At 36.6% G+C, this 24526-nt stretch overlaps 1 protein-coding gene across 2 annotated transcripts in view; it reads left to right on the forward strand.

Annotated features, from left to right (window-relative positions):
* Positions 1-24526, forward strand: part of ITPR2 (inositol 1,4,5-trisphosphate receptor type 2) — a 461522-nt gene that overhangs the window by 376280 nt on the left and 60716 nt on the right. For both annotated transcript variants that reach the window (XM_045554169.1, XM_045554170.1), the window contains exons 50-53: positions 4524-4688; positions 7982-8177; positions 11616-11702; positions 23834-23964. In XM_045554169.1, the coding sequence (XP_045410125.1) occupies positions 4524-4688; positions 7982-8177; positions 11616-11702; positions 23834-23964 (579 nt within the window). The remainder of the gene's footprint in view (positions 1-4523; positions 4689-7981; positions 8178-11615; positions 11703-23833; positions 23965-24526) is intronic.

A 24526-nucleotide genomic window follows, 5' to 3' on the forward strand; every position in this document is an offset into this window, starting at 1 on the left:
TTTAGTAGATAGCTGGTCTATTAACAATAAGCCACTGTGGTCAAATGTAATAGGGGCTTAATGTCCCTAGCTACTTACCTGTGGATAGTTCTCTGGGAGTTCCATGTTACTGCTAATCCATAAGGTTGAGTCCCACCATATGTTCACTTAACATACTAATTAAATTATATAGTCTGAGTCAAAACTTTCATATTCTCTCTCTCTCTCCCTCTTTCTTTCTTTCTTTCTCTCTCTCTCTCTCTCTCTCTCTCACACACACACACACACACACATACACAAACACTTTTTTCATATAATGTGGTCACTGAATGCCCCTAACTGCTTCTGATATTCAGTTGCAAAAATAAAAAAGCTGCTCTAGTGCTGGAATAAAACAAAGATGTGCTGAATATAGTGTGAAATGCTACCATTTTTATCACCTTTGTTTACTGTACTAATTTTTTTTTTTTTGCAATTTAAAAGATTTCCAGGGTGATTTTGACTGCACACAAACTTTGCCTTACACGTTGACCTTAGAACCTTATCCTGCCTAAGATGTAATACCACTGAAATGGAGATTTTGTAATCAAATCCTATTTTTAGTAAGAAAGTTGATTTACATGGCTGATGAAAAATGGTACGGAGTTGAAGATCACAAATTCAGTTTTTACCTATCAATAAATATGTAGACAATCTTTTTTTTTCCTTTCTACAATTTATTCCTGTAAAATAGGTCATGTTTTCCCATAGGAACAATGTAAGATGGAGATAGAATTCCTGATCAGGGTCAGAGTACCAAATAAGACCAAAAGAATAACATAAAGAAGAAGACATGGCAGCTATAAATTTTTGTGATCACAAAATAGTAACATTTAAAGGACATCACATAGAGTTCCAGAGCTATCAGGAACCTTAAGGATTATTCACTTCTAGGCATTTCATTTTAAATATGAGGAAGCAGAATCCTATAGAGAACAGGAGACTTTATCAAAGCAAGTAGTGCCAGAGCCACATGTGGAACCCACATGGCCCTCCTTCCATGTCTTTCCACTATACTGGACTGTTAACAGTCCTGCAAAGACATATTAATAGCAATAAACTATAAATATACATGAAAATGCTACTTAACTGAATAATTTAATAGAATTAATGATTAATAATTGCTTTAGTATGGTATACATTAATTAACAAACAAACACTAATTTTGCTTTTGTTTTTAGAAGATGTATGGTAAATCATTTAGATGGTGTATCACTTTTTAAAGACTGTTGAGAAAGCTTACATTGATGCTGTTTCTCTGCCATCCCGTCTTTTCCCTAGCATCACACAGTTCACCCCATCTGGAACAAAAACTCTATGAAGGACAGCTTTTAAGACCAGATGAAGAAAGAAAACAATATATGGGTTGTCAGTTGTGGTCATTTGTATTGGTATTTGTATGTTGACTCAAGGGTCCTTTCACCACCAGCTCAAAAGAGCATGGGCTTTTAACCATCTTGCCCAGTTCCCACACCTTTCATTAATTGTCACCCACATGGACCTTTGCCATAGAAACAATGATTGCCTACATAATGGTGTTGACAAATGAAGGACTGGTTAGACAGCATCAATGTTTTCATGACATGAAAAGGGTTTTTGCAACTTACTTATTCTCAGCATAAATATTCCCAGCTTTAATGGAAAATGCTATATAAACACAATTTGTAAATTTCATGGTGGGGGAGAAATCGGAGTCAACTTCTTTCCTACACAAATCATTTATTCTTGCACTTATTTCTCCTCAATATGAACACTTTGAAACAAAAGCACAATTTCCCTACTTGTGATCTTGATAGAAGTAGGTGGATGCCACCGCCAGTCCTAACTCCATTCCACGTGGAGACTTAGTGAAGAGAAAGAAAACTACCCATCAAGCACTAGGTCAAGGTTCAAAAAGAACAAAAAGAACTCCTCAGAACATCATGATTCACTTTTTTGTCTCTTTCAAATAAAAAATAAGACTTACTGGACCCAGAAGCCATTCCTAACTAATCTTGACTTGTTTACAGGTTTCAATCAATTGTAGGCAAAAAGTTTTATAATAGCATTTTGGCATGAACCACTTGCATAAGTAAATATTTCATTTCATTATTTGGTATCTTTGTTACTCATTAAATTAATAAAATCATAAAAAAAAGAACAAATACAAAAACCCAAAAACAAATAAGACAAATCTTTATTTTTTGTGTGAAAATGGCAGAGACCCTTTTAGGCAGAAATGTGTCCTTACTTTTGCATTATTGGAGAAGTGAAATGTATTGCTTTTTTTGAGAATTTGATTTCAATTTATTGTATTTCCTTGGTAGGTAGGATTTACAAATAGTTTTTCTGCATAATTTTTATGATTCAATTTAGAGAATTAGAGATCAGAAAACAACATATAAACAATCTATCTTAAATATTGTTCATCCTTCTGAAAACTGAACAATTTTCAATTTTATGTTTTATAGAATTTTTTATTTCTATTTCATATTTATGTACTATAATAGGTGAATCAAGGTAAATAGGACAAATTTAAATAATAAGCAGTCAACAATTTAAAGAATAAATTACTGAATATTGCTTTGCCCGGACATTCTATTTTTCACCATTTTCATGGGTATTTATTGTCAAATACTTTATAGAGATCAGCACCTTTTATTTATTTCCTGGGTTTTTAAATAATGACTTCTTAAAATATTAAACTTGATCTGGGACAGTAAATATAAAGACATCCATTATACTGTAGCTATATTTGATAATAGTGTAAACTGTTGATGATGAAACACTAAATAGTAAAGTAAAACTTTCTGTTTGAAGTTATTGAAATTGTTAACAAGATGATGAATGGAGTGATAACATCGGTTATGGAGAGGATAGTTAATCAATCAGCAGGGAGGAAATTTAAGAAAGGTTTGACCTTTTTAGCTGCTATGTTGTTAATTTGGTTGGCTCTTCACAACATGCAATAATAACTCATTTCTCATTTCATCTGTATTGATTTGAACTTCAGAAATTTGAAGGGGAAGGTTTTCTAAACTCAAACTTTTATATCTGCCTCAAAGTGTTATGCTCCTTTTTAGGTTATCTAAAATCAAATCATTCCATAAAACACTGTGCAGAGACCAACCTGTTTTCCCAAAGTCTGGTTTGGACATTTAAAGACACCTATGGTTCCATTACATAACCTAAAGAACTCAGGGAACAAGTAGGAAGTGCCAACTATTATATGAACTCTTGAAATCTGTAATTCTTTCCTTGATGACTAAGAGGTAAAATTGGCTCTTTGGTTTATAAATAATAATGCAATGTGATTCTAGAACCTAATAGATGACACCAAGTTTATGAGAATTTTTTTCTTTGTAAATCATTGCACAGATCATTGTTATTGCCAAAGAATCTCAGTATAAATTTCTATGTTCCAAAATTATGCCACAAAAGGCAATATAAAATATAGTTTGAATATAGTCTACATGGTCAAAGGCATAATAAACACTCCAAACTGTTTATTGAATTAGTACCTGCACATAGGGCTTAGAAATATACGTGCATTATATTTATTTTAACCCAGGTACATAAGAATATTTATATTTCCTATATAAAATTAATTAAATGCAAAAATAATTTTAATGACTTACTTGTTTAAAATAATACTTAGTAGAAAAAATCCAGGATAAAAAAAAAAAAGGACAAATCTCTGAAAATTTTCTGAAAAGATATTTTTGTTATATTTCCAGCATAAGAACATTTTATGTATTACTTTTAGTGTAGAAAATACAATAAAAGTAATATTTAAAAAGTCATTGTATTAAGGGCTTAGTGTGCATTATGTCATTTAATCCTCTGAAGAGTTCTATGAGGTGGCAATTCTTTTATTCCAGTTTTTCAGGAGAAACCATCAAGGCCTACAGTTGCTTGAACTAGGTCACACAACAGTAATGGAAGACCCAGGATTAAAATTCAGGCCTGGGCCGGGCACAGTGGCTCACGCCTGTAATCTTAGCACTCGGGGATGCTGAGGTGGGAGGATCACTTGAGCTCAGGAGTTCGAGACCACCCTGAGCAAGGGTGAGACCCGGTCTCTACTAAAAATAGAAAAATTAGCTGGGCACAGTGACGTGCACCTGTAGTCCCAGCTACTTGGGAGGCTAAGGCAGGAGGATCTCTTGAGCCCAGGAGTTTGAGGTTGTTGTGAGTTACCATGATGCCATGGCACTCTAGCCGGGGCGACACAACGAGGCCTTATTTAAAAAAAAAAAAAAAAAAAAATTCAGGCCTGTCTTGGTTGCATATCTAGGTCTATCTGTTTATCATTCTTCTCTCTTTTCCTGGAACTGCAAAGGATACAAGCTTTGCATGTGCTATGTTTGCATGCAGATTTGTAAGCAATGCTGAAAAACTACAAAATGAGAAATCATGATAGAAAATCATAGACTTTAAGAATAATAGTTTTCATCAATGTACTGCTATCTATGTGAGTTTCAGGATAAATAAGACAGTAATCTCTAATCTTTTTCTCCCTTTAGCTTTGTAATAAAATAGTATTTCTGGTGAGTTTTGTTGGAAATCGTGGCACGTTCACCCGAGGGTACCGGGCTGTCATCCTGGATGTGGCCTTTCTCTACCACGTAGCGTATGTCCTGGTTTGCATGCTGGGCCTCTTTGTCCATGAATTCTTCTATAGCTTCCTGGTGAGTACCTCTCCACGTGGACAGTCACTGCTGAAAAAATACACAATGCTGCTGCTTCTTATGCCTTTTCCTTTGATTTTTTTTTTTAAACAAGGCCTGACATTTAGGACAATTTATGTTATTTTTAGAATTTCCTAGGAAAAGCATGAATTATTATCATTTTTAGTCTTTTTCTCTGGGGAACCACATAGGTGGTGGAGTTCTTTATCTCCTCGCTGAGAAGCAACCAACCATCCCACCTCTTGACCCAGCCTTCATATGACAGGCTGCTTTTGGTTTCAGCCAAATAATATTTCCCTTTGCATTTAAAGATTCTCCAACAGAGTGTGGGAGACAAAGTAGGGATATATTTTCTTGGGTACGGAAATCATTGTGTTTTATTTATAATATCAAAAGCTAATTGTATCTTTAGAATGGCATATTGGTAGAATGAGGGAAATAAAAAGTCAATCTAGCAAAAAGACAATGAGTTGTTTTAAGTACAGTCTTACAAGTTTTGGGCTTAAAACATCATTGTTGTTAAATTTATCTACATATTTTTAATTCATTAAATGGATTTTTCAGATTTCTTCTAGAGGGTTCTTTCCCTGCTGGTTCTCAGTTTTCCTTCTTACGTGTATACTGTCTTATAGCCATAAACCAGGAGAGGAGTCAATACAAATATGCAATAATGTTTTGAAACTTAAAAAGCAGGTTGACATCATGATGCTACAAGAATGATTTATTTATATCTCTAGCCCATAGTTGACATACAGTAGAGAGCACTGTCCAATAAAATGATTCCTGAAAACCATGGAAGACATAAAATCATTTTGTTGACCCAATTTGCTTGGGTCATGAGGGATAAATCCAGCATCTCCTGCTTCCCCATTATCTAGCACACCTATGTGGGAAGACTGAAATGAGGCCAATGTTTCATTTACCCTCAAACACTTGAAAGAGCCACAGTGAAGAGTGGATTTGTCTATTATATTTTGATACAAACTTACCTTTTAGGCAGTTAAGTTAGATCAGTAAGCAGTAGATTATTTTTTTCGGTTCCAGCAATCCAAATGATTTCTCCCTCTGCCCTGATTCACCAGAAAAATTCCATTTTTTACTTTCCTGTAATATATATAATCCTATTATACCCAGCACTTTTACCTATGACATGTAATATTCTTTAGTTTTTAAACTACTTTATTGAAGTATGATTGACATACAAAAAGCTATATACATTTAATGTATACAATTTGATGAGTGTATGTTTTTATGCTTCAGCCTTCTTATTTATACAATGGATAGGGAGAGTATGGGAGACCAGTAATATCAAGATCCATTAAAACAGATAATACGAAAAATGTGAAATGATGAATGTAAATCTTTATGTTTTCCAAGGAAAAGCATTTAACAAAATAAAGGTACATTAAAATTATTACAAGTTATGAGTAATATTGTTACTTTTATGTTACTTAACCCTATTTTCTAGTTTTCTTTTCCTCTGGTCTTTTATTGGTCAAGTCTTATGATACTGATGCTAATATTTTTTTATTCGGTTAAAAGTATACAGTCCATTTTGATGTTTAGAGTACTAGAAGGAAATTATGATGTACATAATACCAAAAATGGTATTTAAACATATTTTTAATTTTTTTCTATTAAAAAAAAATTTCATTATGAATTCACTGTTGTGCCCACAAATGTCAGTCCTTTATCCAAAATGATAAAAACCACACTCTAGATTTTCCTTTCAGAAATAAACAGAAAGAACCATCCACTGCCCAATATCAATACCTTTTGCAGCCACAGGATTCTGATTCCATGGGCCTAGTATGGGGCCCAGGAATATACATTTTTAGCAAGCATCTCAGGGGCTTCTGAAAGCTCTAAACTTTCTCTAGAGCAAACGTAGACCACCTTGCCAGATTTTTTCTTTAAGCCTCTCTTGAGTTAATTTAAAGGAAAATCTCTAGTATGTCAACTTAATGCTTAAATAAATGGAATAACCAGAGTGTCGAGAATTTTGAAGTTGCATTTGCATTCATTAATATGTCTGTACTAAAGAATATTGACTTTATTTCTAAAGATGGTTGCTCCTTCCAGAAGATAAACAAATAGCAAAACGGTTAGACTTTTTCTTTTATTTGACCATCATAAAATATTAGTTTCCTTAGGTGAGCAAACAAGTTAATAGCTATATAGCAATTCTTTGCAAGACTACAGTTAAATTGGAAAGCAACAGTATAACCCTCAGTACTCAGAAAAAAATGTATAACAAGGCCTTGGTGTTTCTGAAAGGATGTATGACATATAATTAGTTGTTTCAGCCAGTTCAGAAATTCTAATTACTGCCCACAGATAGCCAAAGGCAAACTTTGATTATTCCAATTTTAAAAATACTATTCAATTCCAAACAGATATTTATACCTTTTTAAAAGTTAACGTCATTTTATTACTTTTAACTAGCTCTTTGTAATAAAAGCTAATGTATAATTTCAACTTTATAATGTAGCAATAAATAAAATTTTTCTTAGTGTTGGCTACAGATAGCAAATATGTAGGTTCTGGACTAATGCATAGATTTTCTACTACTAAAGACAAAATGGATGACAGCCCATTAGAGAAAGTGAATTAGCAAAATTATATATTATGTTTTTATATATACTTCTGTTTCCGAAAGTATATACTAAAGTAATACATTTTGTTCTCATTATATCCTTTTAGTAAGGAAAGATGTTTGCATTTCTCAAATATTTTTAAATTTCATACATTTTCTGTTGCAACCACCTCATAAAATTGTTCTTAAAATGTCACTTCTAGTCTCTTAATTAAATAATATATGTAATGAATTTATCAATTATTAATGACTTAGGAGGACCTAATTCAGCATTCTCACTTTAGCCATTTTATATATTTGAAAAGTAATTGCAGTATGTCAGTAAGAGTAAAAACAAAGAATAAGTAGCTAAGCTGGTTAAGTACAATATTATAATTTTTTTAACTTCAAGTTTAAAACTATGCTATTTCTATAATGTCTTAGTAAATTGATATTATGTTGGTTATGAAACCAATAAATGTACATTATATGCTGTGTCAAATTTATCTTTATTGCGAATGTTTATTAATACATTTCATAGCAGAAGTAAATATTTTGGTTCTTTTTCTTTTTTTTTTTTTTGGTTCATTTTTAAGGTGGTTTAGGTTATTTTTTCTTAGGTAAACTATAATGGTTTACATTTGTAATTATATTTATGTTTATTAACCTTTTGCTCCATTGAATTTTTTGTTGGTTTTTATTTTCTTTATTTTTGTAGCTTTTTGATTTGGTGTACAGAGAGGAGACTCTGGTCAATGTCATCAAAAGCGTCACACGGAATGGCCGCTCTATTATTCTAACTGCAGTCCTGGCTCTCATCCTTGTCTACTTGTTTTCCATTATTGGATTCCTTTTTCTGAAGGATGACTTCACTATGGAAGTGGATAGGCTGAAAAACCGAACTCCTGTCACAGGTATTGCTATTACCACTAAATGAGCTTTCTCTGATGGCAGATACGACTTGTGTGTAGCTTGTTAACAAGATTACAGATAAACACTAATGGAGGAAATATTTTCTTTCATTCCTTGGAGAACATGTTCTTGTTCCTACTGAGAGTCAGGAATGTGAAATACTCTTAGGCTGTATATCAGCTGTCAGTGTACATAGTGAAATACACAAGAACATCGCTTCACCTAAGCTCAGTCTCAGTAAGAAAGCATCAGTGATGCTGACTATATTCCAGAAGACAGTCAGCAACTTCAGTGCACAATAACAGCTTTGAAATTCTTTTCCTCCTGTTTTTCCCTGTCTCCCCCCAAAACAACACCTAGATCATTCACAACCATTACTCCATACAAGTTTGATCACAGTACAATATCATATGTACTTAAATAATTGAAAATGATAAATGCTCTCATTTAGAAACCATCAGATAATAAGAAATTTGGTACAGAAGACATACATGCTGAAAATACTGTGATTAAAAGACTGGATCTATCAGTGTGTGACTGTCAGAATTTCTGTACAATCTTTACTCTTGTCGACTGGTTAGACATACTCATTTATATTCACCGTGGTGTTAGGGCTTACTCTTTCCATGTTATTTTTAGTTTTGTATTTATTATACTTTCTAATGTCTTCTTTTTTCCCCTTTCCTAACTTTTGCTGTGTTGGTAAAATTTCTTTTTTATTCTTTTTATCACTCTCCTAATTTGCTAGATAGAAATCATAGTTCTGCATTTTGCTGATAGTTTTTCTGAGTGATTCCACTGACTATGGGTTGTGAAGAATGGAAACCACAAAATGACACTCTCTCTCCTCAAACCATTGCGTTTTAAACTAGGATTTCATTACTGATGGCTTGTAAATGATATTCTTTCTTATCTTTAACAAACATTTCTTAATTATTAAGTTGATGACATATGGTAGTATCTTTCTTAGGTTATGGGATAATTAAGTGGCAGTTAAGTCTATTAGTAAGTCTAAGTGATCAAAGCACATAATAGAAACATCATATGCACAGATTCAAAGTTATTAAACTTGAGACTGTCATGAATTTCATATCTAGGTGTTAGTCTTTATTCACAGGAACATGAAATATTTTCTGTTACTGCCTTTCTTATTCTTCCTTAAATGTTACTTTTTCCAGAGTTTTATGTAAGTATTTGGAGGAAGAGCTCACACATGTATACCCCCAAAGCTCTACTTTTATTAAATTTTTTGTGAACCATAAACTGTCTGCTCTCAAAAATCTCCATGTTTTAATTACTAGATTTGAGGCATGATCATACTGAGTTTCTTCTTAGTACAGAATCTAAACCTAAAGCATCATTATTTCTGAATTCAATACGTGTACAGAAGTTATTGTCCCATAAATCCTGCTGGTAAATATTTTGTGTTATTTAAAAAGGAAGTTGGTGTCATTATATTATGAATATAAACATTTTCCTTAGAAAAGATACTTTTTTTTACTAAATAGGTAACACTAAACCTAAAACTTCAAGCTGTTTACTAAAAATATTTATGCACATTCATATAGAAAGCTGTTAAATAAAGCTTTTGTACATACTATGAAAATCCAGCATATGGGAACAGTTAACAAAGTTAAACTCTTGAATCTTCATAGAGTGAGAGTATATGTGACATGATGCCCTAGAAAAAGCACCCTTGTTTTCATAATTTTTAAATTTCATTTCTAATACCATATCTTGTCTCTATTGATACATAGCATAAAGTTTATTCTTTCAAGTATTGGACACTGTTTACTTCCAAAGTTGACTATTTGTTTCCCAAGTTGACTATGTGTATTGAGTGACATTATCGAGGATAACACACCTAGGTAGCAAGTGAAATTGGGAGTGCTGAACACGTAGGCAGTTCTTCAGTGAAGGTGAAAGAATGATCAGAAAACCAATAGAGGGGAGCAAAGAGAGGAGGTTGAGGGTTGAGGGTTGAGCTTTAAGCTGAGTGGCAAAAGCTTCACAGGTGCATGTGAGAGCGGAGGGTGGATAATTCGCAGATGGCATTGGGAATTTAGAGAACACAGATCTTGCCCGTGTGACCAGAAGAATCTGTGGCTCTATAAATAGCCACCCCTTGAGCAGTGTTTGGAGACTCCATGTCTTAGAAAAGCCAAAGGGCTTGGAGGACAGGTTCTGTTGGGAAGTGGAGGTGATGGTATCTCTCACACATGTCCCTCTTCTCCATTTTCAGTGCCATCCTCCTATTTCTCACCCTCAGTTCCACTCACCCAGAATCCTGCAGGAGCCACCCCAGGGATCCCCCACCTTCAGCCTCTCTTCTGCCCACATCATTCATTCTAACCTCAGCTCTGATTCTCTCTCTCATTGGTTCACAAACATTTAGATCTGCACTGGCCATGGGATTCCTGGTTTAGAGCAGTTGGCGAGCAGCCCTGGTCACTCTGCTCCATGCATTTGTTGGCCTCTGTGCCTTTTGTCAGAAAAATGTTGCACCCTTTACTCCCCTTCTTACCTTCATGTGTGTAAATCCTGTGACTCCTTTAGATAGACCCTTCTCCAAAAAGCTGTCTGGGTTTTTCTCCACTTCTAGAATTCTCTTCTCCCTCCTCTAATGCACTCCATGTTTTCAAATCTGTACTTCATGTTCTCCATCCAACCGTAATTACGTCTATACCTATCTGTGTGCCCTAGTTGACTGTTGGTTCTCCAAACCCTCACCTCTGGGACCTCAGAGCCTAAAAAACAAGTTTAAGAAGAACCTCTTTACTTCATATTTGTTATGAACAACCAATTTTTTGTATATATGTATAAAAGTTTCTGTATGCAAATAGAAAGGTAACTATTTTCTGTCCCATTCCGGGCTGGGGAGCTAGGTGGTGAGCCAGCAAGCAGATGGATTCCTGGGGGCTGTAGAAGAATAGAAGATCCTGAATAGGGATCTGGCAGAAGATTCTTGCTTCCTGAGGCATTTCATGCCCTTGTTCCCCGAAGCCCGTACCTCACTGCCACCACCTGCAGTCTCTGCCTCGGTGGTAGTGCCTAGTGGCTTAGGGCTCAGGGACTGCCAGCTTCATGGAGGGGAATGTGTTCCTGGCATCCCAAGTCAGAACCCTAAATGCATTTGGCCATAGACCCATTATTACACGTGGTGGTTACAGCCTACAGTATTATTAACACTCTCTCAGCCGCTTAAGAAAGGTATAAAAGGCTTTTAGTGGGTTGGCCCATGAACCCATTCTCTATTTATAAAATTGCTTCAATAGGCAAAACTGTGTTCAGAGTTCCAAACTAACTTACTGACAGACTTTAGGAACACAGCTAAGTTAGAGTGTAAGTAACTTTAATTTATATGCCTTTATCACTGCAAGTTCATCGCTTGTCATTTGCATGTTTGTCTCTATACCATATTCTACTTTGTGTCTTCTCAGGCAGTCCTCAGGTGCCTACCTTAACCACCATTATGGGAACATGCACTAAGGAGAACTGCTCACCCACGATACCGGCTTCGAATACAGGTCTGTAGAAGGGACTCCAGGACAGTATGAACTTGATACCTCTGAAGTTCTATTTGGTAAATGGTATTACCTCTTAGAGAGTTGCTCTAGGAATATTGTAGTGGGTTGAAATAGAAGAACAGAGGGTAAAAGAACCAAAAGGATTCAAACTGGTGAAAGGATTTCCATATTGGTCATTTTGTACTCCCATCCTGTTCCTTATATTATTTCTATTCATGAGAATTTAGTGAATTTACTTTGTGGCATGTGCTGCTAAAAATTCTGTTACCGTATTGCGAACCACACTAAGTGAGCCCCTTTTAACTATATAAGCCTTTAACACAGGATCCAGAAGAGCATGAGCTTAGAACACAAAAGATTTGGGTATAATCCTGGGCCTGACACTTTCTACCTCTGGGTCTTGGATATGTTATGCACATTTTCTGGACTTTGTTCAAATGGCTTGCTGAGAGAGAGCGAGGGTGGGGACTATGAGAATATGAAACTTTCCCTACCTCCACAGGATCATATAAAAATAATTTTTTAAGCTCTAAATTGTTCTCTTAGCATGTGGCAGGAATCTAGAAACTATGGCATGTGTGTTGTTTAATGAAGTATAGAAAAAATTAGTGATCTATTTCCTGAAGCAGCAAAGATTTAGGAAGTGTACGTCTTTAAATATTTCAAAAGTTGTCTTATGTTGAAAAGGATCAGATTTAGTGGGAATAGGTGTGTTGGGTCTACAGAGGGCGAAATTGGACTCAGGGAAGAAAGATAAGGGAATAAAGAGGCAAGCACAGTGTAAGAATCGAGTTCCCGAGTTCCCATTCGGGAGAACACATTGTTTGGGCATAATGCTAGTGCTTGCTTTCCTAAGTTGGCTTTTTCCTTGAGATGTTCAACTATTGCTTGAGGAAAAATTGGTAGTCCCTTCTACTGACTAAATATTTCATGCTTTCTGACCTAAGGGAGAATTAAGCACACAAAAGCATTGCATACCAGTGTCCAGTGCTAAAGGCACCATTAGCAGCTGCCACCAGGACTTATCTTCCCTACCTCCTGCCCCCCAAGCAAGGCTCACAATGCAAACCCTTAACATTACTGTGCTCTGCAGTGTGTAAAATCCTGTCATAGGCATCTTTCAGTTTAAACACCTCTGATTTCTTCATACTTCTTCACATATTATAACAGTGACTCTTGTGATACTCCAGGGCAAGCAGTTGAGTGGTGCTGTATTATTCTGGATACTAGAATTTGGGCCACATCACACTCCTTACCCATATTTGGCTGACTCTTGGCTAAAGGGCCATTCTTCACTGATTAAGCTGTGAAGCCATAAATGCCCATCCTATTCTCATGTGATTGGGAGTTTGGGATTTCAAGTAGAAAACCATGCATTTATTTTTATATATTTCTGCCAGCCCATAATCCCAAGACATCCCAGTTTATCCAGTGAATAGATCAAGAGTTCTTTAACAAGGTGATCTCTAGATTTCAGGTCTCTTCCAGTTCAAATGTGCCAGGAGAATCCTGGTGTCTATATGGATCCTGAGTCTGTCAAGCAATATTTATTGTCCTTCATGACATCCTCAAGTTTGATAAGCTCTATAACAGGGGCTGGAAAACTGTGTCCCATGGGGAAATATTATTTGCCACCTGGTTTTATATAGCCCTTGAGCTAAGAATGATTGTAAATTTTTAAATTTTTTTCAAGACAAAGCTGTAATGGAAACTGTATGTAGCCCAAAAAACCTAAGATATGTCAAACTCATTTGTCAGCAGCTCAAAGAATGTGTCACAATCTCAAATTCAGGTCTACAGGTATTCCTCTTTTCTTATCACTATCTATGATTTTTTTAAAAATCACAGAGAGCTATTTTGAAAACTTGGACATAGTTTGTTATTGGGTAAAATTAAATAGTTCTTGGGATCTTTTTCAACCACTTTGGACTTGAGTTTCTTGTCACCAGTACTTGTTATCTCCTTTTCAATTCAACATTCTTTCTCCTTAACAGAGTATAAAAAATCTGTTAAGAAGTTTACTTTATTGTTAACACAAATATTTTAATGACATGGCTCCAAGTATAGTGATGCTATGCCTGAGTTGGTCTTCTGTCTCCAGATGTTACTTTAAAAAATTATTTCCTTTATTTTATTTTATTTTTTTTTGAGACAGATTCTCACTTTGTTGCCTGGGCTAGAGTGCCGTGGCATCAGCCTAGCTCAAGCAACCTCCAACTCCTGGACTCAGGCAATCCTTCTGCCTCAGCCTCCCGAGTAGCTAGGACTACAGGCATGTGCCACCATGCCCGGCTAATTTTTTCTATATATTTTTAGTTGTCCAGCTCATTTCTTTCTATTTTTTTTTTTTTTAGTAGAAACGGGGGTCTTGCTCTTGCTAAGGCTGGTCTTGAACTCCTGAGCTCAAATCATCTGCCCCCCTTGGCCTCCCAGAGTGCTAGGATTACAGGTGTGAGCCACCGCGCCCGGCCCTATTTCCTTTATTTTAAAGCAAGTATTCTTTGTGGTTTGATTTTAAGAACAAAATAATTGCTTTGCTAGTGAACCAGCAACAAAGCTAGTGGTCCTTCTCCAGAGTCTACAAAGAGGGCTGACCCAGTGGGTCCAGAAGAGCATCCGAGTTAGTGATTCTCACCCACAGCATGGCAGCCAGGAGCTCCTAAGGCCCCGTGACATGACTGCCAGGGCCCACTCTCCTAGGACAAGATCTTCCAGGTCACACACAGTGTGAGCATACCCCAGGATGATTGGAAGCACGGCTGTGTGCAATTCTGTAAATTTTAGGCTTTACACAATCCCCCAGGCATTGTTGTTGACGCTCAGCCAGATATTCTATTGTAATTATTTCATATATTATCATGAATTGTGACATTTTGATATTAGCATTTTTAAAAAATGAATATTTTTATAAAACAGGAGAGTAGTTAAGTCAATTCAGTTACAAGTCTTTGATGATGATGATGATGATATTAATAATAATAAAAGCCTTGTGTATTCATTCCTTTCTTCACTCGTTCATACAGTGATATTTACAGAGCCCATGCTCTGGGCCAGCCACTGTGCTAGGAGTTCAGGACACAATGCTGAGTAAATAAACATAATTCTGGCCCATATGGAACTTAAAAAATAGTAGGAGAAGCATAAAAAGTTATAAAATAAGGCAAGTGTTACACATAGTGCTATGAGTGATAATCACAAGACAGCATGGCTGTAGGCAGATTAGATGGAGAGACCTTTCTAAGAGGAGTTCTTTAAGCTGAGACTTGGAGGAGCCAGTCGGGCTAAGAGGAGGGAGAAGTGTATCTGGGCACAGGGAACATCCTGGAGTGAAAGCCCTGAGACATGTCCAAGGATCTGGAGAAGGCATCCTGGTTTCAGGCACTCCACTGTGCACACTGTGGGCATTATGCCACTTCATCATCACGACAGCCCAGTGAGATAGATACTGCAATTATCCTCACACTTTAGGTAACAGCACTGAAGGGCAGAGACTTTAAGTAGGTTGCCACGATCACATAGCCAGTGAATCAATGTAAATCAATGCAGATTCCAAAGCCTGTGCTCCAACCTTCTGTTTTATTGCCTCCCAGTTAAAAGATTAATGTCTATGAATTATTTCTTCCCTAACCAAGATGTAGAGATTGCTAAAAACTCTGCTTATCATCTTGCCTTTCCCTGAGTATGTTTGGGTAGATTTTCTTGAAACACGTTGTCTACGAAAGGCAATTTTTTTAAATATAAATATTCTCTATGACATATTTATCAACTGGAGTTGATTTTGCTGCCACATCTACCCTCAAGGGCCATTGACAATGTCTGGAGGCATGTTTGGTTGTCACAACTGGGGTAGGGGTGCTACTGGCATCCAGTGAGTAGAGGCCAGGGATGCTGCTAAACATCCTACATTGCACTGGACAGTCCCCACAGCAAAGAATCATCCAGCCCAAAATATTAAGTGTTAAGGTTAAGACACTCTGTTCTGTTTGGATATTGGTTTATAATTCTGAATACAAGCTCTTATCAAAGGCTTTCTGTGAAAACCTCTATAACCTGCTATTCACCTAATATATTACTCAAAGAACATAATTTCCCCTTCCTCTGTGGATAAATGGGGAGGATTCTTCCTCTCAGGCATATTGCCTCATGGCCAAAGTATTCATCTTTTTAGGCTGCAACAGAGCTAGAAGTTAGGGGAAGAGGTGGAGACAATTTTGCTAGGAAAGCTGCCAGATTAGGGAGGAAAGCAAGGATTCCAGTGGAGAGTGGAGGAGTTTCAGCCCTAGAGGTGTGTCAGAGACACTGTGGGGAGCCAGAAATGGTGGCAGTAGCTTTTCATAATTAGGGATTATTCCTAAATCAGTGTTAAAAATACAGAAGTGCCGGTATTAATCTACTCTTTCTTCTGTACCATTTTTGCATTTCACATTGTAAGGGATAAAATTCATCTGAAAATTTTGTGTATTTGATCTTCTAGCCTTTGCCACCTTTAAATTTTGGCCACATGTATTTAACTGCAAAAGCAGGGTGAAAGCTAGAACCTGGTGTTTGTTGTGCAGCATGTATCACTTAAATTTAAAAATAACTTCTATGTCTAAGACCAGGATTACATTTTAACTTGCAAACCCTAGTGTGCATTTGTGACAACCTTAGATTGTTACCTTCTGGACAGCAGGTCCACACTACAGAAGGCCCAGACATGCACAGTAGCTTAATAACAACCCTTGCGGCGATTGGGAGGCAGAGCAGCCAGCTCCCTCGGAAGGCTCTTGCGGATGCGGTAAGGTCATTGTCCCGGCAGCAGAAAATTCGCACGGTAACTGGCAACCAACTGTGGTTAAAAAAAAACAAAAAAGAAATCCGTTGTATTTCATTTGCTACAAACCTCCCTGATTCCTGAACAAAAATATTCACTTAAAAAAAAAAAAACCTAACTCTTCTAGGAAAGCAAGGCCTTTCTGAGACAATTTACAAAATATAATTATGATTATTGTGTAAGTAAAAGTCATTTGAATGTACATAAAAAAGGAGGAAGTTCACAGATGTTTAACATTTATGAATAATTCATGTTTAGTATGTTTTGGTATTTTGCTTTAATAGAAAAGATTGATGAATACCAGAAACCAGTCAGCCTTAATGCATTCTGCCTTTTGGCTCCCCACTGGGGTGCCTAGTGTTTTTAAAATTTTTTTATGGTTAAAATTTTTTAAATAAGTATTTCCATAATGAATTGATTATAATTAAAGGTTAAGACTAATGAACAAGAGGTTTTCAATTGTACTCAAACTTTCAAATGTATCTCAATGACAATCTATTGCTTTCTAAGAAACCATAAAAAAAAAACACCGAATAATTTAATTATGAAAGCAGAAAAAAATGGCATTATTAAATACCCTTATTCAAGCATGGCCAGTATTTTTAAAAAATTTACAGACTAATACCTCAGATTCGGGGGAACTATTTCAGAGCCAATAAAAATGTTTTTACTCTTTTCCCTATATGAAACATTTTATTTGTATTATAAATTAAGAAAAAATATTTTACTAGTCAGCTGAAAATAAGGATAATTTAACCTCATATTGTTCAAGTCTAGAATTTGTTGATTATTTTAAAACTATAACTTTCTATAAGATTTAACAGCCTATATGCCAATAAATTGGAAAACCTAGAAGAAATGGATAAATTCCTAGACACATTGCAAACTACCAAGATTGAACCAGGAAGAAATCCAAAACCTGAATAAACCAATAACAAGTAATGAGATAGAAGCAGTAATAAAAAGTCTCCCATCAAACAAAAGCCCAGGACCCGGAGGCTTCACTGCTGAATTCTACCAAGCATTGAAAGAAGAACTAATAGCAATCCTACTTCAAGTATTCCAAACAATTGAGGAGTAGGGCATACTCCCAAACTCATTCTATGAGGCCTATATCATGATGATACCAAAACCAGACAAAGACACAACACAAAAAGAAAACTATAGGTCCATATCTTTGATGAATATAGATGCAAAAATCCTTAACAAAATACTAGCAAACTGAATTCAACAACACATTCAAAAGATTATTCATCATGGTCAAGTGGGATTCATCCCAGAGATGCAAGGATGGTTCAGTATACACAATTCAATCAATGTGATACATCATATCAACAGAATGAAGGACAAAAATCATGTGATCATTTCAATTGATGCTGAAAAAGCATTCCATAAAATTCAACATCCCTTCATGATAAAAACTGTCTAAAAGCTACGTATAGAAAAAACTTACCTCAACACAATAAAAGCCTTATATGACAGACCCATAGCTAGCATCATACTGAATGGGGAAAAATTGAAAGCCTTTCCTCTAAGATCTGAAACAAGACCAGGATGCCCACTTTCATCACTGTTATTCAACATAGTAGTGCAGGTTATAGCTAGAGCAATCAGACAAGAGAAAGAAATAAAGGGCATTCAAATTGGAAAGGAAGAAGTCAAATTATCCTTGTTTGTAGACAGGATGATCTTATATCTAGAGAAACCTAGAGATACCACAAAAAAACTATTAGAACTGATAAGCAAATTCAGTAAAGTTGCAGGGTACAAAATCAACATACAATTGTCAGTAGCATTGCTATATGCCAACAGTAAACAATCTGAAAAAGAAACCAAGAAAGTAATCCCATTTACAATAGCTACAAATAAAATAAAATACTTAGGAAGAAACTTAACCAAAGAAGTGAAAGATCTTTATAATGAAAACTATAAAACATTGATGAAAAAAATTGAAAAGGACACAAAAAAATGGAAAGATATTTTGGAACAATATTGGAAGAATCAATATTGTTAAAATGTCCAAACTGCCCAAAGCAATCTATAGATTCAATGCAATGCCCATCAAAATACCAATGACATTCTTCACATAAATAGAAAAAATAATCCTAAAATTTATATGGAACCACAAAAGACCCAGAATCGCCAAAGCCATCCTGAGCAAAAAGAATAAAACTGGAGGAATCACATTACCTGACTTCAGATTATACTACAAAGCTGTAGTAACCAAAACAGCATGGTTTTGGCATAAAAATAGACACAGAGACCAATGGAACAGAATAGAGAATCCAGAAATAAACCCACACATCTATAGTGAGCTTATCTTCAACAAAGTTGCCAAGAACATACAATGCGGAAAGGACAGTCTCTTCAATAAATGGTGGTGGGAAAACTGGATATCTATATGCAGAAGAGTGAAATCCTTATTCCTCATCTTATACAAAAATCAAATCAAATGGATTAAAGACATAAATCTAAGACCTGAAACTATGAAATTACTAAAAGAAAACATTAGGGAAATGCTTCAGGACATTGGTCTAGGCAAGGACTTTTTGAATAATTCGACAAATGGGATGACATCAAGCTAAAAATCTTCTTTGCAGGAAAGGAATCAGTCAACAAAGTGAAGAGACAACCCACAGGATGGGAGAAAATATTTGCAAACTACCCATCTGACCAGGGATCAATAACTAGAATATATTAATATAAAGAGCTCCAGTTACTCAATAGGAAAAATATCAAATAATACAATTTAAAAATGGGCAAAGGATCTGAATAGACATTTCTCAAAGGAAGAGATACAAATGGTCAACAGGCATATGGAAAAATGCTCAACATCATTAGTTATCAGAGAAATGCAAATCAAAACTACGATGAGATACCATCTCACCCCAGTTAAAATAGCTTCTATCAAAAAAACAGGCAATAATGAACGCTGGCGAGGATCTGGATAAAGGAGAATCCTCGTGCATTGTTGGTGGGAATGTAAATTAGTGCAACCATTATGGAGAACATTATGGAGGTTCCTCAAAAAACTAAAAATGGAACTACCATATGACCCAGCAATCTCACCGCTGGGTATATACCCAAAGGAAGGGAATTCAGTATATCAAAAAGATATCTGCACTCCTATGTTTATTGCAGCACTATTCACAATAGCCAAGATTTGGAATCAACCTAAGTGTCCATCAACAGATAAATGGATAAAGAAATTGTGGTACATACACATAATGGAATATTATATTACCTCAAAAATGAATGAAATCCTACCATTTGCAACAACAAGAATGGAACTCAAGAACATTATGTTAAGTGAAATAAGCCAAGCACAGAAAGACAAATCTCACATGTTCTCACTCATACGTGGGAGCTAAATATTAAAAACTACTTTGTGTAGTAGTAGAACGATGGTTACCAGAGGGTGGGAAGAGTAGCAGGGAGGGAGGGATAAAGGGAGATGGTTAATGGGTGCACAAATATAGTTAGATAGCTAGAATGAACAATGTTTGATAGCACAACAAAATGACTATAGTCAACAGTAAGGCTATACTTTAAAATAACTAAAAGAGTAGAATTGGAATGTTCCTAACACAAAGAAATGATAAATACCTGAGGTGATGGACACCCCAGTCACGCTGATTTGATTAATTTACATTGTATGCCTGATCAAAACATCACATGTATCTATAAAGATATACAACCATTATGTGCCCATAATAATATTATAATTTTTTTTAAAAAATGAAGCCTTAAAAAAAGGACCAACATAAAAAAATGATGTAACAGCCATCTCTCAGTAATAATGATAGTTACGGTAGCTAGAATTTATTGAGTCCTATGTGCCAAGCACTGTTTGAAGTTCTTCATATGTACATATTTAGTTCTTTTAAATGTCTCCACATTAAAAGCCCATTTTCACTAATTCTTTCCTTCTGTTTGTAAACAACATGCTTTCTAGCTTCTTTTATAACTACCTCTCTTTTTATCATTACCCTCTGACCACCATCAATTGGATCATTGTTCTTACATCTGAAATCTTTTCCTTGCTGTGGTCTGTTCTCTCTCTTCCTACACATACTCTTAAGGTCCTAATTCAACCTTCCTCTGGGTGCTGTTACCCCCTCAAACTCATATCCTATCAGTCATCTTCCTTTCAGTACCAAATTTTCCTACAAAACAATAGACCTACACTCTCTCCTTCAATTTCTGCATCAACTATCTTTTCTTTTACTATTTGCCTTTTTCCTCGTTTCATGATGACCTAGTTGTTTAATCCAGTGACCTTTTCTTGCTTCTTGTTGCCTTTGACTATTCTGTAATTCTGACAGTTTTGACACTGTTTCCATCCTTAAATTATCATCTTCCTTAATTTAGATCACAGTATTCTCCCAGCTCTCCTGTCTTCTCTGACTTTTTAAAGTGTTTTTTTGTCGTCTCATCTTATAAACATACAAATCATCTGAGATACTTTCCTTGTCTTTATCAAAACACCCTACATCCAGTTCTTCCTTCTAAATTGCCTATTTCTATGGTCTAATGGGACCATCCTTTTCCCAAGTCACCCCTGGCTGGAAAGGCTCAGAGCAGTATTAATGCCCGCCCTCCCCCTGCCTAAAGCCTGTCAGCTCCCTTTCATTCATCCTTTGCCTTCTTGCTGCCATTACCCTGGTCGAGGCTCACAGCACATCATTATTGCAACTGCTTCCTAAATGGTCTTTCAACCTCCAGCCATTCTCTCCTCTTCAGTTCATCCAGTATATTACCACTAGACTACTTGTCAGAAATCACTGCTTTGAATATTTCCTCCCTACCCCCCAAGTCTGGCTTTCCATGACACTCCATTATCTGCCCAATAAAACCCAAACTCCCTACAGCTTCACAGAGAGCTCCCAGTTTATTGCTCCAGCTTCGTCTTCCACTCCTCTCATTTATACTCACTGGTTTATTTGCCATTCATTGTACAAGCATATATTTTTCTACCTCTGGTGCTTTCTGCCCATGTCATGTGAAATACCTCTCTGCTCAAGTCTCAGTGCAGAAACCAGTCAAGGCCAACTCAGAGTCTATCTTAATTAGAGGGCTCCCCTCTAATTATCCATGTCTTTACATGGCGCTCTCTATTCCAATCTCTTGCACCCCTTCTGTATCTTTTTTTTTCCCTGAGATGGGGGTCTTGCCTAGGCTGGCCTTGAACTCCTGGCCTCAAATTATCCTCCTGCCTCAGCCTCCTGAGTAGCTGGGACTATATGCATACACCACTGTGCCCGACTTCCACTTCTGTGTCTTTTATCAGATGCTAATTTGTCTTGTATGTGTTTTATCTCATACTGTTTCACCACCTTGCCCCTGTTGAAGGTTTCTCATAATTTCAGGATAAAGTTTAATTAAACCCTTCAGCTTGATGTATGAGTCTCTTCATGATCTAGTCCCCTCTTGCTTCTCTGCTCACATCTCCCAAATCCTCTGCACGTACCAAAGCCCAGGCATTCCCATCTTCCTAGAGTTCCCCGCAATCCCCCTGTGATTTCAAGCCTGTTTGCCTTTGCTCCTCCCATCTTATCTGCCTGGAATGTCTTCCCTCACTGATGGTACTGGCCATGCTTACCCCACTTTCAAGACTCCATTCAGGTGCCACCTCCTTCAGGATGCCTGACGCCCCAGTCTGTGAGGTGTGCATCCATGTGCCTTTACAGCATGCTGTGACACTGCTCTGCCCTTGTCCATCTGCTGACCCCCCTTTCATAGGGACCATAAGTTTTCCGTAGACTGGGACACTTTCATCTTTCCCCACTGTATTCCCAGCACCCAGCCCAGTGGCTATTGGTGTAGTGAAACAAGGCAGGTGTGGCATGGGGAAGGCCAGCCGGTTACACAGTTAATCACATGGTGGCATTTACCTAGGTGAATTTACCATGACTCAGGGCCTGACTTTGAGGCCGAATGCTTGGCAACTTGCCTTAACATACTGAGAGTGGATGCATCTCACAAAGGTAGAACCTTACTAACTAAGCTCATAGGGGCTCCTATATGAAGCCGGCAGGTCTATGTACTGAGCATTATTGAGCAGGATGGTTGGGCTGTTGCTGGCATTGCCCTGACCAGGGTGTTCTCCCCAATTTATACACCACGCGGAAAGCCATTCTCTCATCACTTACTTGCGGCCAGTTGTGTTGTACTCGCCTGTCTCTGACGCTGGCCCTCCTCTCGAGGTATATCCCAGAATGGTTTAAAAATGAACAGCTCTAAGTAAAGTAAAAATATCTGGATCCCTCATCCATAGGATGTTACAGTAAAGTCAGCTCAGAAGAGAAAAATCAGCCTTTTCATAACAAAGTACCAAACACGCTGCTGCTCATAGAACATGTCGACAAAGTTGCACTGAATTTTTTTTTGGTGGTGGTTTTTATCTTCATGACTTGACATACATCCTGTGACTACACAATCCCAAAATTCAATGCCCCTGTGGTCCTTTAACCTTGCAATGAGAAAAATACATTTCTGTTCATTTGCCAGTATTAGCAATTCCTGATTGTAATATCCAACTTGGTATGAATTTTTAACTATTTTAAGTGACTAAGAAATTATGTTTCAGGTTTGATAACTATACCTTGAAGCAAAATATGACTAGGCAGTTTTCTGTCACATTACATCTTTTTCTCTCTCCCTGTTTCTTTCTAAATAGAATTTTTCATGCAAATATATTGTTCTTATCAATAGCTCCAAGCTTGTCCTTAACAAAGCTTGGACACTTAACCACAATAATGAAATAATATCTGCACCAGTTTTTAAGCACCTACTGTGTGTATGCCACTCTCTGCAAAGTGTTTTACATACTTTAAATGGTAATCCTTAAGTCTCTGAAGGATTTAATCCTGAAACAGCCCTTGCTGTTTTATAGGTAAGGTACTGGCCCTAGTCCTGATACTGGAACAGAGGAGAATGTGGAGTCAGGCCCACCAAACTTCCTTGCTGAGCCTCTTTCCCCTGCAGTTCTTCCCCCTCCTGGGTGACGGGGCTGTGTTTGCAAGAGGTTTTACCACAGTCTCATCCCACCACACAAGCACAATGAATATTATTATTCTTATATTTTGCCCTTTTCATTCTGTCATTTTCCACCTACAGAAGAAAAAAAATATTTTAGGACATGCTATGTGTGGCCTTATCAATATGTATCAGTCAGATGCTGCCACATATGGGACAGATACTGTGTGACTTCAAAACATTGTGTCACAGCACAATTAGAAATAGATTTGGAAGTAGGTTAAGAGTGTATTTTTTTAATGTAGGTTTGCTGCACTGTTTAATTGATGTGTCTTTGCAGCTGAGGAAGAGTATGAAGATGGGATTGAAAGGACGTGTGACACTCTGCTTATGTGCATTGTCACTGTGCTGAACCAGGGGCTGAGGAACGGCGGTGGTGTCGGGGATGTGCTGAGAAGGCCATCGAAGGATGTAAGCTGGAGGACAAGCATTTTTTTGAGAAGCACATAATTTTTGTAACCTCTCTTAACAGCATTTACAATGTGGTTTTGGTTTTCAGGGTAATCTATCGTGTCATTTACTTTAAAAGTATAACAGTGGCCATTAAAACAAATTAATTGTATGCTAGGATTACATAGAAATGGCTAATGTGCTAAAAATCTATGCATGTTAGTAGGATTATGAAATGTTTCCAGCTTCTTCTGTGTATTGTATTACAGCACTGAAATCATGGCTGTGAACTTTATATAGGAATTGTTACATAAATAACAGAAACTAGGCTGCCTCTTGTCTATCAGTTTTCTCAGGCATGAAGATTTCCTCTTTGCTTTTGCATAGGAACAGCCTCCATTGTTTATCCATGATGAATATAAAATTTGAACAAATTCTAACAGTATTTCACGTATTAAAATGGCAAGGTAGAGAAATTTCTCACCAGTTGCAACGTCTCACGTGCCAGGGTGGGAGCTTGAAAAAATCTGATTTCTACTCAGGCCAGTTGTATCGTGTTGTCAGATCATCTGACCTCTTAACC

Source organism: Lemur catta, chromosome 6 (genome assembly GCF_020740605.2).
Source record: "Lemur catta isolate mLemCat1 chromosome 6, mLemCat1.pri, whole genome shotgun sequence".
NCBI classification, from domain to species: Eukaryota; Metazoa; Chordata; class Mammalia; order Primates; family Lemuridae; genus Lemur; species Lemur catta.